At 38.3% G+C, this 23,585-nt stretch overlaps 1 protein-coding gene across 1 annotated transcript in view; it reads left to right on the plus strand.

The window, feature by feature from the left end:
- Nucleotides 1-23,585, plus strand: part of CLVS2 (clavesin 2) — a 66,097-nt gene that overhangs the window by 33,261 nt on the left and 9,251 nt on the right. The window contains exons 3-4 of the mRNA XM_040551952.1: nt 15,535-15,645; nt 18,787-19,007. Coding sequence (XP_040407886.1) covers nt 15,535-15,645; nt 18,787-19,007 — 332 coding nt within the window. The remainder of the gene's footprint in view (nt 1-15,534; nt 15,646-18,786; nt 19,008-23,585) is intronic.

The following is a 23,585-nucleotide window of genomic DNA, read 5'->3' on the forward strand; positions in this document are numbered from 1 at the left end:
TCTTAAAATGTATTTACACATAGACGTCATAGTGCTTGAGTAGCCACTCTGTTTAATTAGTGGTATTTAAAAGGTTTAATCTGTGTAATCAATAAAATTTAAAAGGTCTATAGCTTACATTTGAAAGTAAATGTATTTGCTTTGTATGAGAGATCATAATTTTACATTACTTCATATTTTTATGCATTTCCTGCTGTTTTATAATGGGCAGCTGCCAGTGGAGAATGTCTCTAAGAGACAACAGCTATGCCTGTACCAATAAACTAGACATTACCAGGGCTACTGCCTGCCGCTGAGGCTACAGAGTGGCTACATCATGGCTGTTAAAGTTATCATCCTAAACAGATGGCTACATGTGAAGAGCCTTTTGGGAATGGTTCCTGGGGTGCAAGACCCCAAAGAGCTCAAGTGAGTGAGCTTTATATGAGGAATATTTCTTTGGAGATATTTGCACTCACCCTTGTGGGGAGGTGGTGGAGCTGGACTGGAATATCAACAGAGCTGAGCCTAGCAGACACACTTGCTATTAACTCCTATGGATCTTCTATGTTTAAAGCATTTGCAGTGATGACATGAGCATATCTTGCACTGAATAAATATTCATGTCTGGTGTCTTTCAATGCTTGGTGACACTTTGAGGCAGCTGAAAGCTGCAGTAAAAATGCTGGAGTCAGCTGAAAGTGTAGAGAGAATTTAGATAGGCAGAATGAGATTACTTGAGTTGTTATTTGACCAAAACATTGGGGTTAATACCTCCACTTCTACAGTGGCACCATGGGACTTTATACAAACAGAAGCAGTCAAGACCTTGGTTGCTTTTTTCTGCTGAAAGCTGGCAACTCCGGAAAGCACAGCAATCTCACATGATTATGCTGGAGCTTTGGGGCAGAGTTGAGTCAGAAGGAGAAGAACCACTTACTGAAGTGCCAACAACCACTGTGCATCACTGCAGCTTCCACCAGGAGATTTACCCTTTACAGGTCTTGTGTCACAGTCACAGTACTGGGCAATAACATTTCCAACACTGTCACAGCTTAAAGTAACAAAAGAATCTGTTTGAATACTGAGGGTGTCTTGGGACACACAGACAGTGCTTGTCTGTCCTTTTTTCATCACATATCTTTCCACATTAGATCTACACGAAATTCAATCTCTGATCCTGGTGTATGCTTCCATTTTATATGATCACAGCAAATAACAAAGTGGACTCTGTTAGTATAGCTCCAAGGTGCTGCATTCATACACATAAAAACATGGACGTTCTACTCCTTTTAAAAATTTAAACAGAAATATCATAACCATTGAGACTACAGCTTTTCTAAGAAGACTTGCAAATTTTTCATCAGGAGTAAATGAAAATTTTAGTGTCTTCCTTCCTAAGATTTTTTTTCTTTCTGCAGACAAATATCAAATGGGTCAAAACTGAAACATTTCAGTTTGGGAAGGCTGCCAGTACTGAATGGAGTGTTCAGACACCTCACGTTCCCATTTACCTCCAGACTCTATCTGTTCCTGTCTCCAGGAGAGGCTACTGTGCACCACAGGAAATAGACTTCATCCAAATAGCATTGTCTGTATGAGGGGATAGAAGCCTAGAGCACTCAGACTGCAATTCCTAGGGCAATAGTAATAACAAGCAAGCTTTTGAGATATTTTCTCCCTCTCTCTCTCTCTCTCTCTCTCTCTCTTTTTAAAAAAATCCTGTATGTCAGTGAACTCAAATTCTAAGGTTGCCTTTGCCTTTTGTATATGGCAGATTTAGCTACTGCATTCTTATCACAAAACACTGAAATATTCATGCTGCTTTTAATTTCAGTGCTGCAAGGCTGTAGTGGATACGATGATGCAGGAATTTGTGCTGAGAAAATGGAAGACTTTTTAGTGCTTCAGCTATGTGTGAATATTTTTCAGCTGGGCTCCAAAGTGAGCAAAGCTGACTGGAGTATTGCTTTAAATTATCTATTTCAGTAAATACACAGCCAGGATCTTTAAATGGCTAAGCATACAGCTGGCGTCTGATATCTAGAATGTGGCTTGAAATGTTATTCATTCAGGAGGAGAACAGAAATTGGATTTATTGTACTAAAATGTACACATACATACACATCAGCAGATTCCTTTGCCTGAATTACCAAAAAGAAGGGCAAAATGCAACATAGTAAAATTGATCTGATGTTTATTCAATTGAAATGCATTGCATTTTAGGGAATTTAAGTGAATTATCTTTGCATTTCTTATTTTCCTGTGCTGGCAGAAGGCAGCCTGTCTCTCCATGGCCAGCATTTGGCTGACTAATTGGCCCCTTGCTTGATTTGTTTTCCTTTCTTTTTCTATACAGCTTATTCTAGTCCTTTCTCTTTTTCATATGGTAACATCACATTTGCTCAAGGTCTGTGAACTAATGTGGATTAAAAGTCAAGCAGCTGCTCTAATACATAATTGATCTACCAGTAGGACACAAGAACTGATTCTGGTTCTGAGATAGGAAATGTCTTTTTTTTTTTTTTTTTTGTCCTATGCTGATAATCTGAGCTCTTTAATCTATTTCAAATTAAAGTGAATAGGCTACTGAAAACTGACCCATGGTAATAAACTGTTTAAGATATTAATTTGATATTGAGATATAATGTTTTTTATACACACACACAGATTCACAAACTTTGACACTTTTTTTTTTTTTTTAAATTTCAGTGTGAATTTTTTCATTGGTTGTTGAAAATACCTTATCTATAGGACTCTGTATTATCTCTTGCTGTGATCCCGCACCTGTTAGTACTAACAGAAGATTTTACTCGGTTAACTGTTTTTATAGTGGTGTGAGAGCGTTGTACATGCTGTTCAGAATCCCTCAACAACTACATCCCTTTGTGAGTGGACAGATTGAAAAAGGCCATGTCTGCTCACATTAACGTTGGCTCTGATTTTGCTTCAGCTTGTCATATGTCACTTTTCTCACTTGCTGAGGAATGACTCTTGACTGTTCAGTTAAAAGGAGGTGGAAGCTTGTTTAAGGCTTAATGTTTAATAATATTCTCACTGAAGTGAGTTCTTCTGTATTTTCAGGCTCCTGTTAAGGTACACATGGCAGTCACAGCAGGGAAATTTGCAGCTGTAGCATGAATGACAAGTGGATGATGGTTGCATGGTTGTGTGACTAATAGCATGTATGTGCCGGATGGTGGGGCATGGTACAGTGGATGGTGCTAACGGATGGGAAGCAAGTGACTGCCTTCAGGGTGTCTCTCCCTTCCATTAAGTCCATTCAGGAATGCCATACGTCATCCACCATGTACTGGGTATTTAATCCTCCTGTTAGTATCAACCACTAACAATGGAGTGAAAACAATGTAAGAAAACAGAAAATTTAATCCGTGCTGTAGAATAGGGCTACAAATCAGAAGGTGGCTAAGTCAAAAAAAGTAGTAAGAAAGGGGAGGGAAGTAATACCTTTTTGTGCACTTTTAAGGCCATTATATTTAAAAAAATAAGTTACACAGTCTTAGCATACTGCATTAGACTTAAGATCTGAATAATGCTTTAACATTAGAGCAATAAACATCTTACAAACTACAGTTATAAACATTTAACATGTTACATGTGCAACAACAATACCTTTCATTAAACAATTGCTACATTTGTAAAAAAGACACTTTCAGTTGCAATCAACCTTTGTTAGGTTGCTAGAACTCAGAGCACAGCAGTAAAGTCTCAAAATGAAAATTGAATTTCTTTCCTAGAGGTTTTGTTAATGAAGTTAATCAGCATTGTAGGCTTTCCCTGGTCTGCGAGTTGCATGCTTTCCCCTTTTTGGCATTTCTGTAAATCTGGACTCCCAGGTATGTGTTGATCCAGAAATAGGAGAGCAGCTCATTCCAAGCTTTTGGAAACTGAGCCTGTTCAGTCTTCTGCAGATAGTTTGGCAGCGTCAACCTTTTGTAAATCCTTGTCCAGTGAATGTGATGCATGAACCTTCATAGTAAGGTAAGTCTTTATGTAGGTGGAGTAAGCCATTTACATTTTCTGCAGGCACTTCTGATGAAAAGATGGGTGACCTCAGGCAAACCAAGATCTTGAGTACATTACACGGGGTAAATATTAATGTGTACGTGCAAATCATTTTTTTTATTTAGCTCGAGAATTCTGTCGTCACATTGGTGTTTTGGCTGGTGATGAACTTCAAATCAGCACAGCTTAGGAAAGTGAAGAAATTTTGGAAAATATCAGACGCAAAGTTGTCATGTAACATCAGTGGTTTTATATTTTTGCAGTGACTGACTTGTTCAGAGCTGCCAGTTCTGAAGGAGAAAACTCCTTCATGGTTTTCTTATGTTCAGGAGGAACACCTTGTGTTCCAGTTTGTGCCCATGGCCTCTTGTTGTGTCACTGGCCACCCTTGAAAAGAGCATGGCTCTGTCCTCTTTGAACCTTCCCTTCAGGTATTTATATACATTGATAAGATGTCCCCTGATTTTTCTCTTCTCCAAGCTAGACAATTCCAGCTCTCTCAAGCCTCTCTTCAAAGTTATGTGCTTCAGTACCTTCATAATCTTTGTGGCCCTTTGCTGGGCTTATTCCAGCATGCCTCTGTCTGCCTTGTACTGGGGAGCCCAGAACTGGACTGGCACTCCAGATGGTCTCACTGTCCATTTTTTTTTTTTTTTTCCCTGTGGGTATTAACATAATGTAGAATGAGGCTATTGATATTTTCTCTTCCTGAGAAGAGATTCACATGGGCTACATGTCTGTCTTAGCAAGTAGAGGTCTGTATTTCTAATTTTCATCTTCTAACTCCTGAAACCTTTGGGCATGCATTTTCAAGAGTTTCAAGTGTGATTTCAGGATAGATCAGCATCACATTTTTTCATTACTGAGCCAATAATAGCACAGTAGGTGTATTAACTGTGTCCTAGATAAGTATGATAAAATAAATAATATTTTATTTGCCCAGTTGTGAACTTCTGTTTTTTACTGTTAGAGTTTCCTTTGTAGCAACTAACACAGAAATAGCCATGCTCATATAACTTAAAAAGACATGGGATTGATGTCTGAAGTTAGAATTCAACAACAGTGATTTGCGATCCTCCAGAGTAATAACCAGAATGACAGTTCTCCCTCAAACAATACTGAAATTCCCTGGGCTCTCAGGAGAATTTTACATGTGTGTACCATCAGTAGTCATTCAGGAGTGCAGAAGAAGAGGGAAGCTGAGGTTCATTTACCTTATAGGAAACCATACCTTTTCAAGTGCCTTTGCAAAGATAAAGCATAGCTGGGCAGTTCAGACTGAGGTTTTCTTAAAGCTGAAAGGTTAACGTAAATCTCTATTCTATATTATGATGAAGACTTTTGAACACTCTTTGGAACTGGAATAGTTTTGCACTGCTGAAAACTGACCTTTTAAAAATTTGTATGCTGCATAGTTCAAGATACCTCTACTTTAATAAAATATAACACTTATTAATGGATCTCAAGTCAGTTTTTCAATTTCCCTAGTAATTTAAAGCTTAATTATGCTGCATTCTGTATTTCAGTGGCTGTCCTCAGCTGATTTTTCTTAAATCACTATCCCTCCAATTTTACAGTTCAGTTCAATTCTCAGGACTCTCATTTGCATAGAGTGACAGATTAATATTGGATGGCTAAAATGATTACTGCTCTTAGTGCCTACTGCAGTGATGAAGATTGATTCCTCATAGTATGAGGAAACATGTGGCTCATGAAATAACTTGTCGATCAAGGGAAACCAACTGATGTGATCTTTTTGGACTTCAGCAAAGCTTTTGACACAGTTTCCCATAGGATTCTACTGGACAAAATGTCCAGCATACAACTTAGCAAAAACATCATACGATGGGTGAGCAATTGGCTGACGGGCAGGGCTCAAAGGGTTGTGGTAAATGGGGCCACATCTGGCTGGTGGATGGTCACTAGTGGGGTCCCTCAAGGCTCCATTTTAGGGCCAGTCCTCTTCAATGTTTTTATAAATGATTTGGATGTAGGACTAGAAGGTGTTTTGAGCAAATTTGCCAACGACACCAAACTTGGAGGAGTTGTGGACTCGGATGAGGGTGGAAAGGCCTTGCAGAGAGACCTGGACAGATTGGAGAGCTGGGCGATCACCAACCACATGAAGTTTAACAAAAGCAAGTGCCGGGTCCTGCACCTGGGATGGAACAACCCTAGCTATACGTACAGACTGGGCGACGAGACCTGGAGAGCAGCCCGCAGAGAGGGATCTGGGGGTTGTGGTTAACAGCAAGTTGAATATGAGCCAGCAGTGTGCCCTGGCAGCCAGGAGGGCCAACCATATCCTGGGATGCATCAAGCACAGCATTGCTAGTCGGTTGAGGGAAGTGATTGTCCTGCTCTACTCTGCGCTGGTGCGGCCTCACCTCAAGTACTGTGTGGAGTTCTGGGCACCACAGTACAAAAAGGACGTTAAACTGTTGGAGAGTGTCCAGAGGAGGGCGAAGAAGATGGTGAAGGGCCTAGAGGGGAAGACATATGAGGATGGCTGAGGGCACTGGGCCTGTTCAGCTTGGAGAAGAGGAGGCTGAGGGGGGACCTCATCGTGGTCTACAACTTCCTCGCCAGGGGGAGTGGAGAGGCAGGTGACCTATTCTCCGTAAACACCAGTGATAGGACCCGCGGGAACGGTGTGAAGCTGAGGCAGGGGAAGTTTAGGCTGGACATCAGGAAGAGGTTCTTCACCGAGAGGGTGGTTGCACACTGGAACAGGCTCCCCAGTGAAGTAGTCACTGCACCAAGCCTGCCTGAATTTAAGAAGCGATTGGACTGTGCACTTAGTCACATGGTCTAAACTTTTGGGTAGACCTTTGCGGTGCCAGGAGTTGGACTTGATGATCCTTATGGGTCCCTTCCAACTCAGGATATTATATGATTCTATGATTCTATGAACTCCTGAATCACTGCAGTTTTCAGTCTATTGTATTATTGTTAATTGCAACTGGTAAAATGGTAATCCAATTTTAATTCATCCTGTCTGCAACTAAGAGTTGCATGTCTTGGAGAGCTTTGGAGAATAAAATTGTAGGCAACAGTTTAGAAATTTTCTATTTGTAGGGAAAAAGGTGATTATTCTGGTTGAAGAATTGGTATCTTTCAGCTCAATTGTTAATTGTTGGCACTGCAAAGCTATGCAGTGTTGTTTTGAAAACTGCCACAACAAGGAAACTTACTTTTTGCCTCTATGCGGTATCTCTGTACACCTTATCTGTCTGCAGAACTTTTCACCCCATTGCCTGCACAGTTTTACTGGTATATCATTAAGGATAGTTATTTCAGATATAGTTTCTTGCAAATTTTGTCTGAAGACAAAACAGAATTAAAAATCTGTAGGTAGGCTCTGGTTCTTCTGGGAAATTGTCAGTTGGCATGATATGCTGAAATTACATGGAAGCCATAAGATTTGGTATTTAGTTACCCATTTTGAGTTTAGGTTTTCAAAGTCATTTCAGTCTTGGCATGTGATTAAAAAACATGGGTCCTCCATTTAAGATCACTATTCCTTTCTCTTTCCCTGCCTTTCTGTTCAAATTTTGAAGAGGGGTTAGAAAAGAAATATGATGAATATGTTTTTCTCTTGTGCATCATGGTAATTTCTCTATATTTCTCTCTGAATTAACTTTAATTTAATCTCCGGTTTTTCATTTCTATCTTATTTCTCTAATTTCTGCCCTCTTATTGTTTCTTTCCATCCTTAACATTTTCTTAAGGTTTCCCTTCCTTCTGCTATGAAGGTGCTGTGAGATAACATAGAGATCATGTTTTGGTTATACTACACAGAACAAATAGGTGTAGCTCCCACTAAGGGAAATCAAGATAAGGTGTTAGCCTACTCACATTTGGAAGTGATCACTGCACAAGGCAGAAGCTATCTGATGACTATTTTTGCTCCTCTTTGAATGGCCTTTGGGCTGTGGGAGGCTTTCCTCATCATGAAAAGCACCATGACAGTCATTCTGCAGTTAGTGGTCTCAGTAGAAACCATGGGCTGTTTGGAGATGAGGTTAGCCTCTCTAACTAAAAGATGGTGACTTAAGGACCGGAAGCTGAGATGCTGGTGTGGCATTTCATTCTCTGGTACACAGTTCCTAGCCAAAGACTTTTCCCTTCAGGAATTTGAGTATGGCATTTTTTATGAACAGTAATTTCCTAAATTATTTTCATTCCACCAGCATTATGAAAGTATTGTTGCTATATTTATACACTGCACAGTTTTCAGTATAGTTTTTTTCCATTTATCTGTAATCTTAATCTAAGACATTCACAAGCTGCCTGGAAAATGGATTTTTCTCCCCCATGGGAATTTCCATAGCACAAATCACCATCTGATAATTGCCTATTGTAAAAAACGATTTTCATCACAGGAAAAAAAACAGTATAGAAGAATAGAAGATCCTATTCTACTCTCTTTCTTACTGTTTTTCTGTTTTTACCGATTTGGGGACAGCATTACACTCTGAAAAGGGATATATTTTTTTTCCTTTATAATATCACATATTCCAGACTGTTGAAGTGATACTTAGAATTAAAAAGGAGACGGTGTTTATAGCTGAAAATAGAATTCTCCTTGGAAAATGGCATTTTTCATTTCCTTTTTAAAAATAAATCATTCATTTTTCCAAGTTCAAAATGACAAATGAGCCAAGGGGAAAAAAAATACCCCAAACTCCAACCCCTTGTTAAAACAAGCATTTTTTAAAAAAAAGAATTTCACACAATTTCTAATGAAATTTCAAACTCTTATAAAAAAGGAGGCCAAATTCTCTTGAAGTTAATTTTTAAAAATAAAGTAATTCCAAATGAAAAGTAGAGCTTTTATGCAAAATAATTTCTTTATCAAGTCCATATAATTAAAAAAAAATGAGAGTGATCTGAGCCTTTTATCCAAATAATGGAAACATAAAATCTATGTAGATTTTATATTTTAATATATATTATAGTGTAGACACATGTGGTCAGATGGCTTTTCAATCCCTTTCCACCTAATTAATCTAACCAATATATAATTTTTATGAGTAGCATATTGAAATGAAGGATGGAAGATTATTTGAAGTTAAAACAGATACTTAGTAAAAAGAGCAATATTCTCACTGGATAGATATCATCTCTCTCTGTTCTCAGTTCATTCGATTTAACATATTTCTATATGAGCTGTAAGATAACATGACTAATACAAATGAAAAGGAGGACTGCCAAAAGTCAAATTGCCTCACTGGAAGCTTCTTAGCAAAATGACAACATCCAGTTCTAGATAATTAAATCTTATTTTGTGGAAATGCCACTGAATGATGTTAATTTGCCTTTAGGTAGTGCTCTTTTAGTTGAACACAGTAACAGAAATTTATCTGGGCACTTTTAGTTTGTCTTAAAAATGGTTTAATATTGTTTAATAAACAAAAAGCTTAAGCTAGGAGAGGACAACACCATACTCTTACAGAGGGAAATTGTTAAAGCAAATAATTATAGCATATAGGAGGAAATCTCATAGTTAATATCCCTGTCATTAAACAGTAGTTTTGATCCAGCTTCATTAGATTTTATAACTATTTCAGTGATCCAGAAAAATTTCACCACCACTGAAACCTGAAAAATGAAATCTTTTTGCTATAATAGACTGGAAGTAATCATCTGCTCTAGTATTTTTACATTAGCAAATTTTTTGGGTCCAAACCTTAAAGAGCTTAGGACAGAGGAGCAGAAGGATCACAAGGTGAAGTCTCCTGTTTTTACAGACAACCTGGAGCTCAGCTTCCTCATAATTTAGTAATCTCTGCCTCAAAGTGTCTGTTGGATTTGTTAATCCTTGTGGGTCCCTTCTAATTCAGGATATTCTACGATTCTATGAAAATAGGCTCAGATGGTTATTTCCCCAGAAAACTTGTTGGACTTTTGTTGATTCAAATCTCTCTACCACTTTCCAGCCTAGCTGTGCTCATGTGGACCTTTTTCTCTTTTGTTCAGGTGTCAGTGTTGTCTTTGTTTTGAATGAGTCTTTCTTTACATGTCATTTATTCTCCCTAGTGTGTTTAAAGATAGTATCTGCCTTCTGGTATTTCATGAATTGAACAGTCCAAATTCTTTTAGACCCAGTCTCTCTATCGTCCTACCATACCACTTCATACAGTCCTAGTACTAAGGTCATGTCTTGAGCATAGGTGATCTGTCTTGACACACAAGTTGTTTTGTTTTGAGACATTATAATTACACTTGTCATGGATGGATGCCTGCAGGAAGCTTGGTATTAGAAATGGCTTGTTCTTTAATTCCTTCAGTGGAAGTTACAGCTTGGGAGCAAGACTGGGGTTTCCTTTTGTCATGTGGACAGCAGTGGCTCTTGGTTTCTCTGGTACTTTAAATCTTGTAGTACCAAGGAAATGAAGGTTTGATCTTCTAATTAGACCTTTTCTGTCTTTGATTTTCCATAGTTTCCTCTTTAATTTAATTTAATGCTAAAAATTAAGTTTAGTCACACTGCATCTTGCATCTCTTACAGAATGTAGAATGTTCCAGTATCTTTCTTGGGGACTTTTCCATTACAAATATACTGTTTTGGTTCATCATAATGATTTTTTTTTCTTTTTCTTCTCTGAAGTGCTTGACTTTTTTGAATAGCTGGAGGAGATCTGAATTTGTTATCTTCAGGGATAACTCTTTTACAATATTAATAATTTAATACGATATCTTAATTATCTTAATAATTTTAATACGATATCTTTGAACTTGTAATTTTTGTTATGAAGAAACAGTTTTCACAGTTTTGACACGGTGGCCTCTTGTTGCCTGCAGATGCTCCAGTCTGAATTCATCACAGCACCGAAACACAGCCTTAAGTAAAGCATGTGAGTGTGTTCATTGTATTTGTCTAGACAGCCCTTTGAAGGATACCTCAAGGCTGCCCACAAAACAGTTTCACTGCCCATAAGAACAAGAAACCCTTGGGTATAACCTCAGAGTACACGTACCCAAGAGCAGTGTAGTATGCAGCACAGTGTGCCCAGTGTGGCTATTTGCAGGTGATGGGCAATGTATTCTTGAGGTCATGATGTGACTGGGCTGGGGGTGCATCTCTGGGCTTGCATTGGTCCCAGTGGCATCTGAGACTCCACTTCTAAGGGATGTGAAAACAAAGTTGAGGTTAGTGCTGATTTCAGCTTGGGGAGCCAATTCTCTGAGAGTAGACTTAAGAGATTTAAATGTAGACACAGGACTCAGAGTGGAGAGTACTGTGGGCTTTAAGAAGCTCTTTTATTTTTTTATGATAACAGTGGAAATTTGTATTATCTGTCAATACAATAACAACGATGACACCACTAAGAAGACTCTCATTTTCACTGGTAATTTGGAAAGTTTCTTCAGGCCTCAGCAGAGAGCAGAGCCCTCTATGAAACCCTTGGAGCTGCTTCAGGTCATGGTTGAACCCAGCAGAGGGTGGGATGTGGTGTCCAGCAAGAGGAAACATGGCCTCTTAGCATGTGCTGTGGGTGGTAGAGGCGACATCAGCTGGTTACTTGGAAGTGAAGCTGGTGGAGACAGGTCATATAAATTATGTGAAGCAGAAAGAGAAAACTGCTGTGCTGTGAGGAAGCAAAACTCTACTGTCAGGGTTGGAAACCCAGGAAGGTAGCTTGTGTGGGGTCATTCTCCATAGCTGGTCTGTGGACATCAGAGAAAAGATCAGTTACTACCATGCACTGGTAGTCACCTAGTCCTGCAAACAACAGGGTAGAGGCCTGCCCCTTCCTTGACCCTCCAGTGTTTACTGTCACTTGTAAACCTTGAATCGCAAGGACTGCAGGCCCTAATTGTAACCACCCGTTTTCCTGCAGGTGTGGTGGAACGGCCATTTCCCATGTTCATCAGGAGCACCTTTAGGTTGTGCTCTTCTGCATCATTAGAGGTTATTGTAAATGCTAAAAATCCACACATGGAGTATATATAACTAGGTCTTTTCAGTGGTTTGGTAATACCCCATTTGATTCGTTACTTTTCCAGTCAAATGTGTGGCTTACTTTATGGCTGATCTCCATTTCTTACTGTTTTCTGGCATGGGATATCTTTTTCATAAGATTCATATGATTCATGGATTACAGTTTTTTCTGTTGAAATGCAGTGTGTCTACAGAATTAGTTGTGACTGCCACCATGCCTGTGACTTAATCTACATTAAAAAAAACCACCACTACCACCAACAAAAATAACACAAGAATCAGTAATTTGGAAGAAATTCTTACCTGCTGTTTGTGTAGGATGGCCATCTGTCTGGCAAATCCCAATGAGGAACTCAGATACATTTGAGAAGAGCCAGACAACCTTCTGACACTTGTTTCTCCAGCAGCTGTTGTGTTTTTTCTGCCTTTTTATTTTCTTGTCAGGTGCTGATGAGACTGGTGTTTTTGTTGTTGTTGTTGTTGTTGTTGTTGTTTTATCTGCACTCAGGAGCTTTTGATTCTAAGTCCCAGCACTCTTGATAATGCTAGATCATTCTGACCAAATCACTCTTTCTCTTTCTGGGTCTAAATTTTGGAGGTTCTCACTTACAGTTCATATTTCAGGAAGTACTTCTGAAAATGGGCATGAGTGCAGCCACAGAAATTGATAAATACCCAATATCCTTAGTCAGTTTTGGGAAATACATTTAGAATTGCTGAAAAACACCAAGACAAACTGTGTTTTAATGCCAAGTCCCACGTCGTACTTGAGGATCATTCCAGATATATTAGTGATTGTCCATGTAAATGGATTCCAAGATGCAGGACAAGCTGAAATGTCAAAGTGATACTTCCTAAAGACACTCCTTTTATCTCTTAGAAATGTAATATCTTCATATATAACCAAGTATTGACAGAGCATCCATTTTGAGCACATAGTAGAATGTAAGTGCCTTTGCCTCTCTCCTCTGAGTCTCTATGTATGGTTATTGAGATCCTATTCACAAATGGTCCTCAGTTTCTGTGAGAGGCTTTTTTTGAGCAATAAAGAGCAAACACTCCATTTCTTTGTGTGTGTAAGTTTAGGGGCACTTCTATTAATTTAAAAGCTTATAAAAGTATTCAGGAAAACATTATCTACCCTTAGGAATATCTTGTTTACTTTGTTGTCTTCCATATTACCTACATTATAGAAAGTGTTTGATCCCCATGAACCTTAACACAGTTACCATTCCAGTGTTAATTCTGAAGATATCTTCAAGGGCATTTAGATAAAACTAGCAAAAGATGTCTTCTGCAGATATAGTGTATGTTCTTTTGTGTGTGCAGCACATTGCACTACACTGCGCTTCCTTCCTGGAGTAGCAGCCTGGATAAACCAAATAAACACAACCTTTTGTAGATGAATGGTATATCCTGCAACTAAAGGTTAAGGTGTCATCTAAAGATTTATCCTTCCTAATGGATTCATTGGGTTTCCTGTTGAGGCTCATAATTTACTACCTTTCATATATCAGAAGATTGTGTTCTCAAAATGGTGTTTGGGGATTTATGATATTGAACAGGCTGAATTACATGTGAAATTATCAGCCATCCTGTTTGACATTTAGTCAGTGTTGACAAGAACTGGGCATTTAGCAAGTAGCACAATCTTCCAATAAGGTTGTTTAATTTCAAGGCTGTTGTTAATCAAATGTTTTGGAGAAAATCCGTAAAGTAGGCTGTTAATCACACTGACTGTTGAGCTGTGGCCAGCCAGATGTTGGTGATGTCTGTTGTAGCTGTCATACTCCCTTCAGAATATTGTTAAGGTATTGCCTCCTTGATGGGAAATATTTCATCCTTCAACCCACACAGACCTCACAATTTGGAGGTGGGTGGCACAAAACGAAATGGTGACAGAGAGGTGGGGAAAAAAAAAAAAAAAAGACAATACTGTATTAATCAAGTAGATTGAGATTTTGGAAAACTAGGTTTGTAGGTGTGTCTGCATGTGTCAGTGCTTTTCAAGGCACGTGCATATGTACAAGACAGTTAAGTCCTTATTCTGATTCTGCTGTTTTCCATCATGTCATGTTGCTTCTGTATGGATAAGACTCCCTGTGTTAGGAATGTCTGCTGTACTTTTGAAAAGAGCAAATGGCCTCTTTAGGCTTCATTATTGCTGCAGCTCTGTAAACACTTGCAGAACTAAGGAGGTTTCTTGGCACATGCACTTTTCAAAGTATTACTATCTGGAAACATTTCATTAAAGATTTCCTTCCTGCAGTTCCTGCCTTTCTTTTGAGAGGTCTTGGTTGATACAGCTTAAGATTTTTTTTTTTTCTTTTTTCTTGGCCAGTTTGGCTTCAAATGGCACTTTGTGGATTATGTCTACACTGTTGGATGTTTCTATATGGCCTGCTGTCTTGTCTCCAGAGGAGAAAAAAATATATCTGTTTGCTCAGAGGGTCCTGTCTAACCATTTGATTGCCTCCTTCTGAGCCTCTGATCCCACTGACACAGGCCTGAATCTGCCATTATTGCAGCCACACAAGAAAAGAAGTCATAGCTGGCAAGTGTGTCCTTGTCTGTATCTGTATTGTCAAGCCAGATAGAGGAATTGCTGCTGCTGTGAGAAAATTTGGTTTTGATCTAAGTGACTGCTATTGTTGGCTTGTCTGGGACACCTGTTGAATAAGGGTTCAAATGGAAGCCATTCATTTCATAAGTCTGTGTACCCAAACACCGTGAAGGGTCTAACACAATTCAGGGAAACAATAACGGGATTTGCATCAATTAGATACCTGTAAATCTGGGCAACACGGGAGGCAGCTGCAGCTTTTTGCATTATTTGAGCATATGCTCAATCAAGTAAAACCAAATTGAGGATGTAAAGAATTTGGCTATTACCAAATTGTGTTCAAGGACAGAGAGGATGCCCCCTTCAAACTGACAAGCCCTTTGGCATATTCTTTTCACTTGGAAGTTGAAAATGCTGATCAGAATCTTTCTGAGGGAGTTGTCTACCCCTTGTGTTCACTAAGAAAAAAAAAAAAAAGTTATTGTTTCAACACAGATATCTATCCTTAAATTTAAGCTCCCAGGCCTCTCACAACATAAGAAGAATTACAGTCATGGATATTGCATGACAGTTTATGCACAATATCTAATGCATTCTCAGTTTTATGAAATATGAATAATATTGGAGACACTTTGACTGGTAGTTTAGATTTACACCTGCTTTTTTAAGGTGGAAATGAGGGACATTCCTAATGCTCATTAGTGACACCAGAAGAGATAAATGAATACAATGAATAAAATTCCATAGAAGTGGGAAGGAGAAAAATATATCGTATATTTGGATTATTGAAAAATCATACATGTTTTAAATATATCTGGAGGTTTTTTTTTTCTTCCTTTTTTTTGTTTTTTTCCCTTAGCGTGGAAGGCTGAGAGGACATGGTTTTGAAGAATGTTTCTTCTCTTTTAAGGCTTATTATGGAAATTAAAGCATTCAGCATAACAAAAATGATTTGATGCATGTGAGACTTCTGTTATGATTTAACTCACATTGCCTGTTTTTGTTTTGTGACATACAGGACAGTTTTCCAGCTCGTTTTGGAGGAATACATTTTGTCAATCAACCGTGGTATATCCATGCCCTCTACACAGTTATACGGCCCTTTTTAAAGGAGAAGACACGAAAAAGGGTATTCTTCTGTTTAATTTTCCATTACCTGGCAATTGTAGTAAGCAGGTGTATTATGCCATAAATAAAGTAGATATGCACAATATACCAGCTTGTTATCAGTGGAAAGTGTTTAAATGCATCTTCATTGTAAAGAGCATCTTTACCCATTTTAGAGACAAACACTAATTTATCCTTCAAGGACACAGTCAAGCTGTGTACTTAAATGTATTTTTTACACACAAGCATATGCTTTCTCCTGGGTTACATAAAAATACTGTCAACATTGCAATTTCTATAAGAAAGTCATTGCAATAAAAACTTAAAATTATTAATGTTTGTCTTTTATGACAGAGTTAGTGAGTACCAAGTCCTTTCCTAGTGATTTCCTTGACATTAACATGAACTAAAAAACACAGCTGATACATAGGAGCTTGTACACAGTGACTTGAATGAAAGGCAATAAAAGGAAATATGTGTGCATGCATGAGCATGAGCAGTCTTTCAGATGTTGCTTAATTTGTAGCATTTGCATCAGTGCAATTAAATTAGAGGTTGGTGGTGATAACACATAGAAAGTTATTATTTCAGTAAGAGGAAATTTGTCATCCAGGAAAACACAATCAACATTGCATACAAAGCCACTACAAAGAATATTTTTTTGTTTTCATTTGTTTATGGGGTCAGCTCTCTAAGGAACTCTATTTTCTCTCCTGAAACACAGACTACAAGGCCACAATAATCCTTGGTGTTTAGCTGTTTTTTGCTGACAGATTATGCTTGAGAGGCTTGTGGCATTTTGAACTACAGATCACAAAAGCTTTTTATGTAATATCTGTTATAAATATGCAAATGAATACTCATTCTGCAGGATTCAGTTGCACTCCACCGACTACAGCTTCAACAAAGAACATTACGGTGCCAGATATGTTTGAGGCCTATTTAAGTCAAGCACTACTATGCATAACCAGGGAGTAAAGTAAAACTCCTGTGTATGTTACAAGATTAAAAATGAGAGGGTAGTTGAATGTGAGTGCTTATCAGTTAGGTATCTACGTTTTTATTAAGATGCCTGTATCTGTATCTTATTTATAGAAAAGCTAACTTTCTACAACTTTTGTCAATTCTGAATCAGGTTGTTAAATATTTATTTGGAGATCAAAATTTATTTTCAAAACGTGAAAGCTGTGACCACCACTTAAAACTTAAAAGCAGCTTAAAAGAAAGAAGAGAGAAAGGAAGAAGGAAAAGAAAGAAAGAAAGGAAGAAGGAAAAGGAAGGAAGGAAGGAAGGAAGGAAGGAAGGAAGGAAGGAAAAAAAGAAAAAGAAAAGAGAAGGAGGAAGGAAGGAAGGAAGGAAGGAAGAAGAAAGAAAAGAAGAAGAAAGAAAAAAAAAAAAAAAAAAAAAAAAAAAAAAAGAAAAAGAAAGAAAAAAGAAAAGAGAGAAAAATTATGGAAAAAAATCACACAGAATTATCTTCATAATTTTATCAGGATCTCATTATTTAGATTGTATTTATCCTGAATTTTTGCATTTTTTGAATAAGTCTTGTAGATTTGCAACTGACAATTATATTCAGATTAATGTAGTACTAGGCATGTATAAAAGTAATTGCTAAAAAGTGAAACATTCACTTTGAATGACACGGTAAACCAAATTACTTACGCCATTAATATTTGTTCCTTCGCACAAGGATAAATTCCTTTCTGAGATGGAAGAATATTACTGGGTTTGCATGTTTATATTAAGCTTCCTGTATCTGCAGCTGACTGGAAGGTGGGCTAAAATACAAGACAAGCATATATTTGGTGTTTTTGTCATTCTGCCCTTTGAATTTAACTGTGGATAAATCATTCTAGGGATACAGCTGTCCAGAGAAGTCCCTGACATGTGAAGTGCGATGTGAATTGGTAGTACTTGATATGTCTGTGTGTATACCCCTGCTTGCCCCATGGGGAGCAAAAGACAGTGTTATGAGGCAACATCCTACCTTGCCTTTCTGGCTACTTCTGCACTAGTAAATTAAAAGAGTGCTGGGCACTGCTATTCCTGCTGTTTGATTGTACAGGCACTCACTGGTATGTCACCGGCTAGTGCCAGCTGGTGCCTTCTTACACAATACCCAGGACCTATCGGAGGATGGCAAGGACCAGTGAGAAGTACGGATGAAGTGAGCCTTTTCTAGAGATAAAGGGAATTTAACCATATGGATGTGAACTGTGCCATGAAACTTTCTCCTCGTGCCTGAAGTGAATCCTGGTTCATTTGCTAGTCTGGTAATAACTACTGTGAGTTTTCTGTGTAGCCAAGCCCAAGAGCAGGTATTTCCTCTTAGTGGAAGTTCTGCAAGTCCTCCGAAGTGGGAGAAGGCTATTGAAATCCAGAGGTGCTTTGTTTCTAGTGTTCATTGATCACATGTTGCAGATCTCTGAGGAGAAATGATGAGGTTAAATATAAACAGAACTATAAATACGAGTTTACGTATGCATTCTATACATGCTTTATCTATATAAAAGTAAAGCATATTTGAAAATAGTTCAGTCCATGAAAACATTGATGGACAATATTAAGTAGTGCATCAACTATTCACTTGTGGTCACAGAAATTATTTTACTGGTATTACTTACTTTATATATTGTCAAGTATGGATGGTAGCTAGTTGTGGTATCATATAAAGGAAGAAAATCTCTTTCATTACATTTTTATTTATCTTATCTTTCATAGAACTCAAGACCAGATGCTGAAAATCAATACTTTCAGCAAGTCCTTAATACACAGAATGAATGTTGATTTTATTTATTAATTTATGTACTTAATTTATGTACTTTAATTAATATCAAGATTAAGGAAAGCAAATTACAAAATGTCAGCACTTTGTCTAGTCTTCAGTCTGTCTAGTTACCTGACATTAGTTCTTACCCTCTTTAGACCCCTTGTCCTGCAGACATTTTAAGTCATTTATCCTTTAATCACTTAGTTGGTTTGCAAATGCAATCTGACTGTGCTTAAGGCAGAGGCATTGTGTGCCTTGGTGGCCGTTGCTGTTAGCCCAACACAGCCAGAATATTGAAACTGTAAAATATCCTGTAATAATGCTTATGTAATTTGGACTTTGATGATTGTTGTGATACTGCTTTGTTTTTACCTGTTTATGCACATACAGATATTCCTGCATGGTAATAACCTCAACAGTCTACATCAGCTAATACATCCTGAGATCCTGCCTTCAGAGTTTGGAGGAATGTTGCCCCCCTATGATATGGGGACGTGGGCAAGAACACTGCTAGACCATGAATATGATGATGACAGTGAATGCAATGTGGACTCCTTCAATGCTCCCCCAAAAGATATAGAAAAGGATCTCTCTCCCAAGTCCATGAAAAGGTGGGTTAAAGGTACCATCGTTTTCTAGTATCGCCATGAGGTTAACATTTGCCTTCCTCCTTTTATGAAGCTGTAGGTAGTTTCCTCAGCTTATTGTGTACAAGGACTTTTTTTTTTTTCCTAAGAAGATTGATGATGAGTATAGCCCTTAATATTAACTATTACCTATATGAGTTTTCAGCTCAGTAAAGTAAATTATCTCAGCAGTGCCACATAGGTAGTGTATACAGTACTGTTTGGAATAAGCCGATATCCCACCCCAGCTTACATCAAGTATTAGAGAGTCATTGAGACTCAGTGCAGAGGATGAGATGGGACCAGTTGTCCAGCTGGAGAGTGATGGTGACTCCTGCCTTCCTCCATCTCATATTCCAGTGCCTGGTGTCTGCCAGCCTGTAGGGGCCAGGACATTTTCACTGCCTGAACTGTCCATCACAGTGACCGCACGCAACATGAGAAAAAGTAATGAGGAGAACCAGGACAAAATCAGTGCCAATTGTTGTACTCAGTTCCGGTGAACTTCCTGGATTAAGATATTCTTCTCTTTGAGGAGATACAGTATAATTACTTGCTGTATTTTACCATTCAAAAACAAAATATGGTGTTGCGGTTTAACCCGGTCGGCAGCTAAAACACACAGCAGTTCGCTCACCCTCCCCCCCTCCCTCTCTGGGATGGGGGAGAGAAACGGGAAAGTGAAGCCTGTGAGCTGAGATAAAGTTAGTTTATTTAGACAGGAAAATAATAATACTAACAATAACAATAACAATAACAATAATAATAGTACTACTACTAACAATGTGTACGAAACAAGGGATGCACAATTGCAATTGCTCACCACCCACTGACCAATGCCCAGCCTATCCCCGAGCAGCCAGCCCCCACCCCGGCTAGCCACCCCTATATATTGTTTAGCATGACATCAGATGGTATGGAATACCCCTTTGACCAGTTTGGGTCAGCTGTCCTGGGTCTGTCCCCTCCCAGCTCCAGCTGCAACCCTAGCCTACCCGCTGGCAGGACAGAGCGAGAAGCTGAAAAGTTCTTGGCTTAGCACAAGCAGTGCTCTGCAACAATTAAAACATCAGCATGTTATCAGCACTCCTCTCATCCTAATCCAAAACACAGCACCCTACCAGCTACTAGGAGGAAAATTAACTCTATCCTGACTGAAACCAGGACATATGGGGAGAGGTTAGTTACATCTACTGTAACTATGGAAGCAGAGAGGTTATTCACTTGGGAGAGGTGAATCTGGTCCAGCCTTCTGGCCAGCAGAAGAGAAAGGCTAGTAGGAGAGAAAGGAAAAGGGTACAACAGGGTAGTAAAAAAGGTTGAGTAAGGCAGCAAAAGTCAGAGTGCAGCTCATACTGGGTAAGCTTAGCAGTGAATCAGAGAACATACAGGGCAGAAAACTATATATAAAGTCTTCCAGAGTAAGTCAAAATATGTTAACTTGAGAATTCAGTTTAAGGAGATGGTATTTGATGTAGAAAGGAGGGAGACTCTTGGAGCAGATCAAACAGGAGAAAATATTTTGAGACTCATCAGTCAGGAAATGATTTTGGCTAGTGAATATCTTATAGATTTGGAAGGACAGTGCAGTTTGAAGGAGAGATTTTTTTTTTTAGGAAATAGAGAGGCGCCAACAGGATATTGCTGTACAAATAAAAAAAAAAAAAAAAAACCCACAGTGAAGTTTAAAGATTTTGTATCAAAAAATCTGTAAAACCTTGAAAATGAGAAATAGCAAAAGATTGGCTGGGAATGAACTAGGACAAGGAGAAGTTAAAGAAGATCCTGAATCCATGAGAAATATGAAACTAATACAAGTAATGGAGAAAATGAGAAAGTGAAGAGCCTGGGGAGGGTTGTGGGGGGGAAGTGAGCAATACATTTATATATGATTTGCACAATATACAAGAATTGTAAATGGTAGAGAAGCTACTGAAGAAAGAAATAAAGAATGGAATATAGGAGCTAAAATGCTGAAGTCTTACTGATGCAAAAGGAATTAATGAGAGGAAATTGCCTCATCCAAGGATGCAGCAAAGACCCAGACTATTCTGAAAAAGTGCAGTAGAAAAGCAATGGATTGACAAATTCTTCATTCTTTCTTAAGAGGAGAAAGCATACTTATATAATTCCCATTTAACTTGTGCTTGAAAAGTCTTTCATGCAGAATTATACTTCAGTGTAAACTCCTAATCTGCAGTTTACTGCCAGATATTCTTTCAGTCTGGGTTAGCTGACACAGTAGGAGGCATATTGCAGAAAATAAGCATGCTGAAAATTGTATCTACATTATATTCAGACGAAATTTTCTCACCTTCTTCATATTCATTTTCAGTTAGCATATCTGCAGTGCTTGCTGAAATCCTCCTTCTCAGTTGCTGGATATAAAAAATACTAAGCAGACTTACTGTGCTAGTACCAAGTAGAAGGGAGTGGTAGTAAGATTCTGAACAGAAAGTCCCAATACTTTGGTATATTAAGTGCACAGACTGTGATAAAGTAGAAATAGAAAAGTTAAGGTATAAATAGATAAATCAATTCCATTTAAATTTAAATTTAATTTGAATTTGGCATCTGAAGGATTATGTTTCTCTTGGCTTAAAACCACACTAAATGTGATACATTACTGCGGAAGAACGACATCTAAAAACCATGAATTAAATCAATGAAAAGTGCTTGACTTCACAGACCAAATTTCACAAGGGTGTACGAAGTGTCCAACAATTATTTTGTTTAATTTGGCTTGGCATTTTAGAATTATAGTTTATTGCTCTGAAACAATATCCTTCTTAAACCCACATCCTGGTGAGAGTTCCTTTCTTTGTTACTCATTTCTGCCCCCATGTGAATGACTGAAGTTCTTTCAAATCTCCTTGACCTTTGGGTGAATTGGATGACCTCTGCTTGAAGGAAAGGCTGAGCATGGGGAGAATGGTGGAGATATGAAAGAATTAATCCCACCAGAAACACAGACCACCTAGGAGAACATGTTCATATTGTGGCACTATTGCAGCTGTCTCAGCAATCTTGTTTAGTTTGTGGCTTTGTCCAAAGTTTGTGGCTCTCACAGCTGAGGCACCAGCTGGAGCTGCAGGGATATGCATCCAGCTCTCAGCTAACTACACAGGGTCGATGTCTGTATTGACAAACTTTGCAAAGTATCCATGTGTGGCTTTGGTTCCTCACCTTTGTAATGGGACTTTGCATTACAGCTCTGTCCTGCTATGATTTGTAAGAATTTATTCAGCAATGTTTTAAAGTTATTTTGGAGATGTAAATAGAAGGTACAAATATTTGTGTGCCTTCATGCATAAATTGCTGCTGAATGGAATGACAGTAAATGTTGATTTAAAATGAATGAGAACTCTTTTTTCTTCTACAAGGTATTTGAGCTCCTGAGCTTGCAAGCCATACATCAGGCTTTGTGCAGTTTCTTTTTCACATCTGCCTTGTAACTGGGAAGCTTGGATACCCAGGGAATTTATGGTCAAAATTCCCTTTCTGGAAATGTGAGGCCAGGTTTATGGTTTTTGTCTCCCCTTCAGTTCCCCAGATGAAAACTGGAAACATTGGTTGCTCAGACATTGGCAGCCTAGGAGAAAGCTCTGTCTGCTATTAGTACTTACATACAATTAGGAATTCTTTGAAATTAGTATGCTCCCACAGCATTACTTATCTTGAACTGAATTTTCCAGGAGTACAGCTTTCTACCAGCAACATTTCAGTCAGCTTTGCACAGTGCCTTGTGAAGACTTTCGAAAAAAAAAAAAATTGTTCTTAATTGAGTGGTTTAGCTTTCAGCCTGATGAACTAACATTCTAGATGGGTGTTATTGTACAGTGCTAAAAATAAATAAAGAATTATGTATATCACAAGAAAGACCACAAGATATTTAAAGCTAATTTTCTTGACTTTATCATCAGGAAGAGAATGTGATAATTGCTATTTGAAAATAACAATTGTATTGTTATTATATTCAAAGTTTTGATGTAAAGTTTGATTCAGATGTTTCTTCTTGTCTGTGTTTTAAAGGTTTTCTTTATAGTTTTTGAGAAAAAGACAATTATCTCCTGTTATCGGCCTCATTCATTGGTTTCAGTGGATGGTGCCAGTGTATGAGAATGTGGGACTGACTGCATTTATTCATGTTAGGAGAGATCAGAATTTGTAAAGCTTTTTCTCTGTGCTGTAGCCCTGCAAATGGGCAAATCTCTAGTAGTGTTGCAGTCACAGTGTTCTTCTTCTGATCAAAAATTCATGCCTGCATTGTAGTGATGTACACATACTCTAGCCATGTCAAGTCCTTTTTACAGAAAAGAAGAGAAATACACATTTCTAGTGTGAGACTCATCTCACTTTAAAAGAAACATCTAACAAAGGTCTCTTTTACTGTACCCTAGAAGTGTCTGTTTTTTGACAAGCTGTGACATATGTGATGTGAAACCCATTCTTACCACTACAGACTTTGTTTCTAATGGAGCATTTTGATTTTGCTGGAGGCTGAGATTTCCTCTTTCTCCCTCACACATGGCTGTTGCAGAGTATCAGTACCAGTGTTATGCT

Source organism: Cygnus olor, chromosome 3 (assembly GCF_009769625.2).
Source record: "Cygnus olor isolate bCygOlo1 chromosome 3, bCygOlo1.pri.v2, whole genome shotgun sequence".
NCBI lineage: Eukaryota > Metazoa > Chordata > Aves > Anseriformes > Anatidae > Cygnus > Cygnus olor.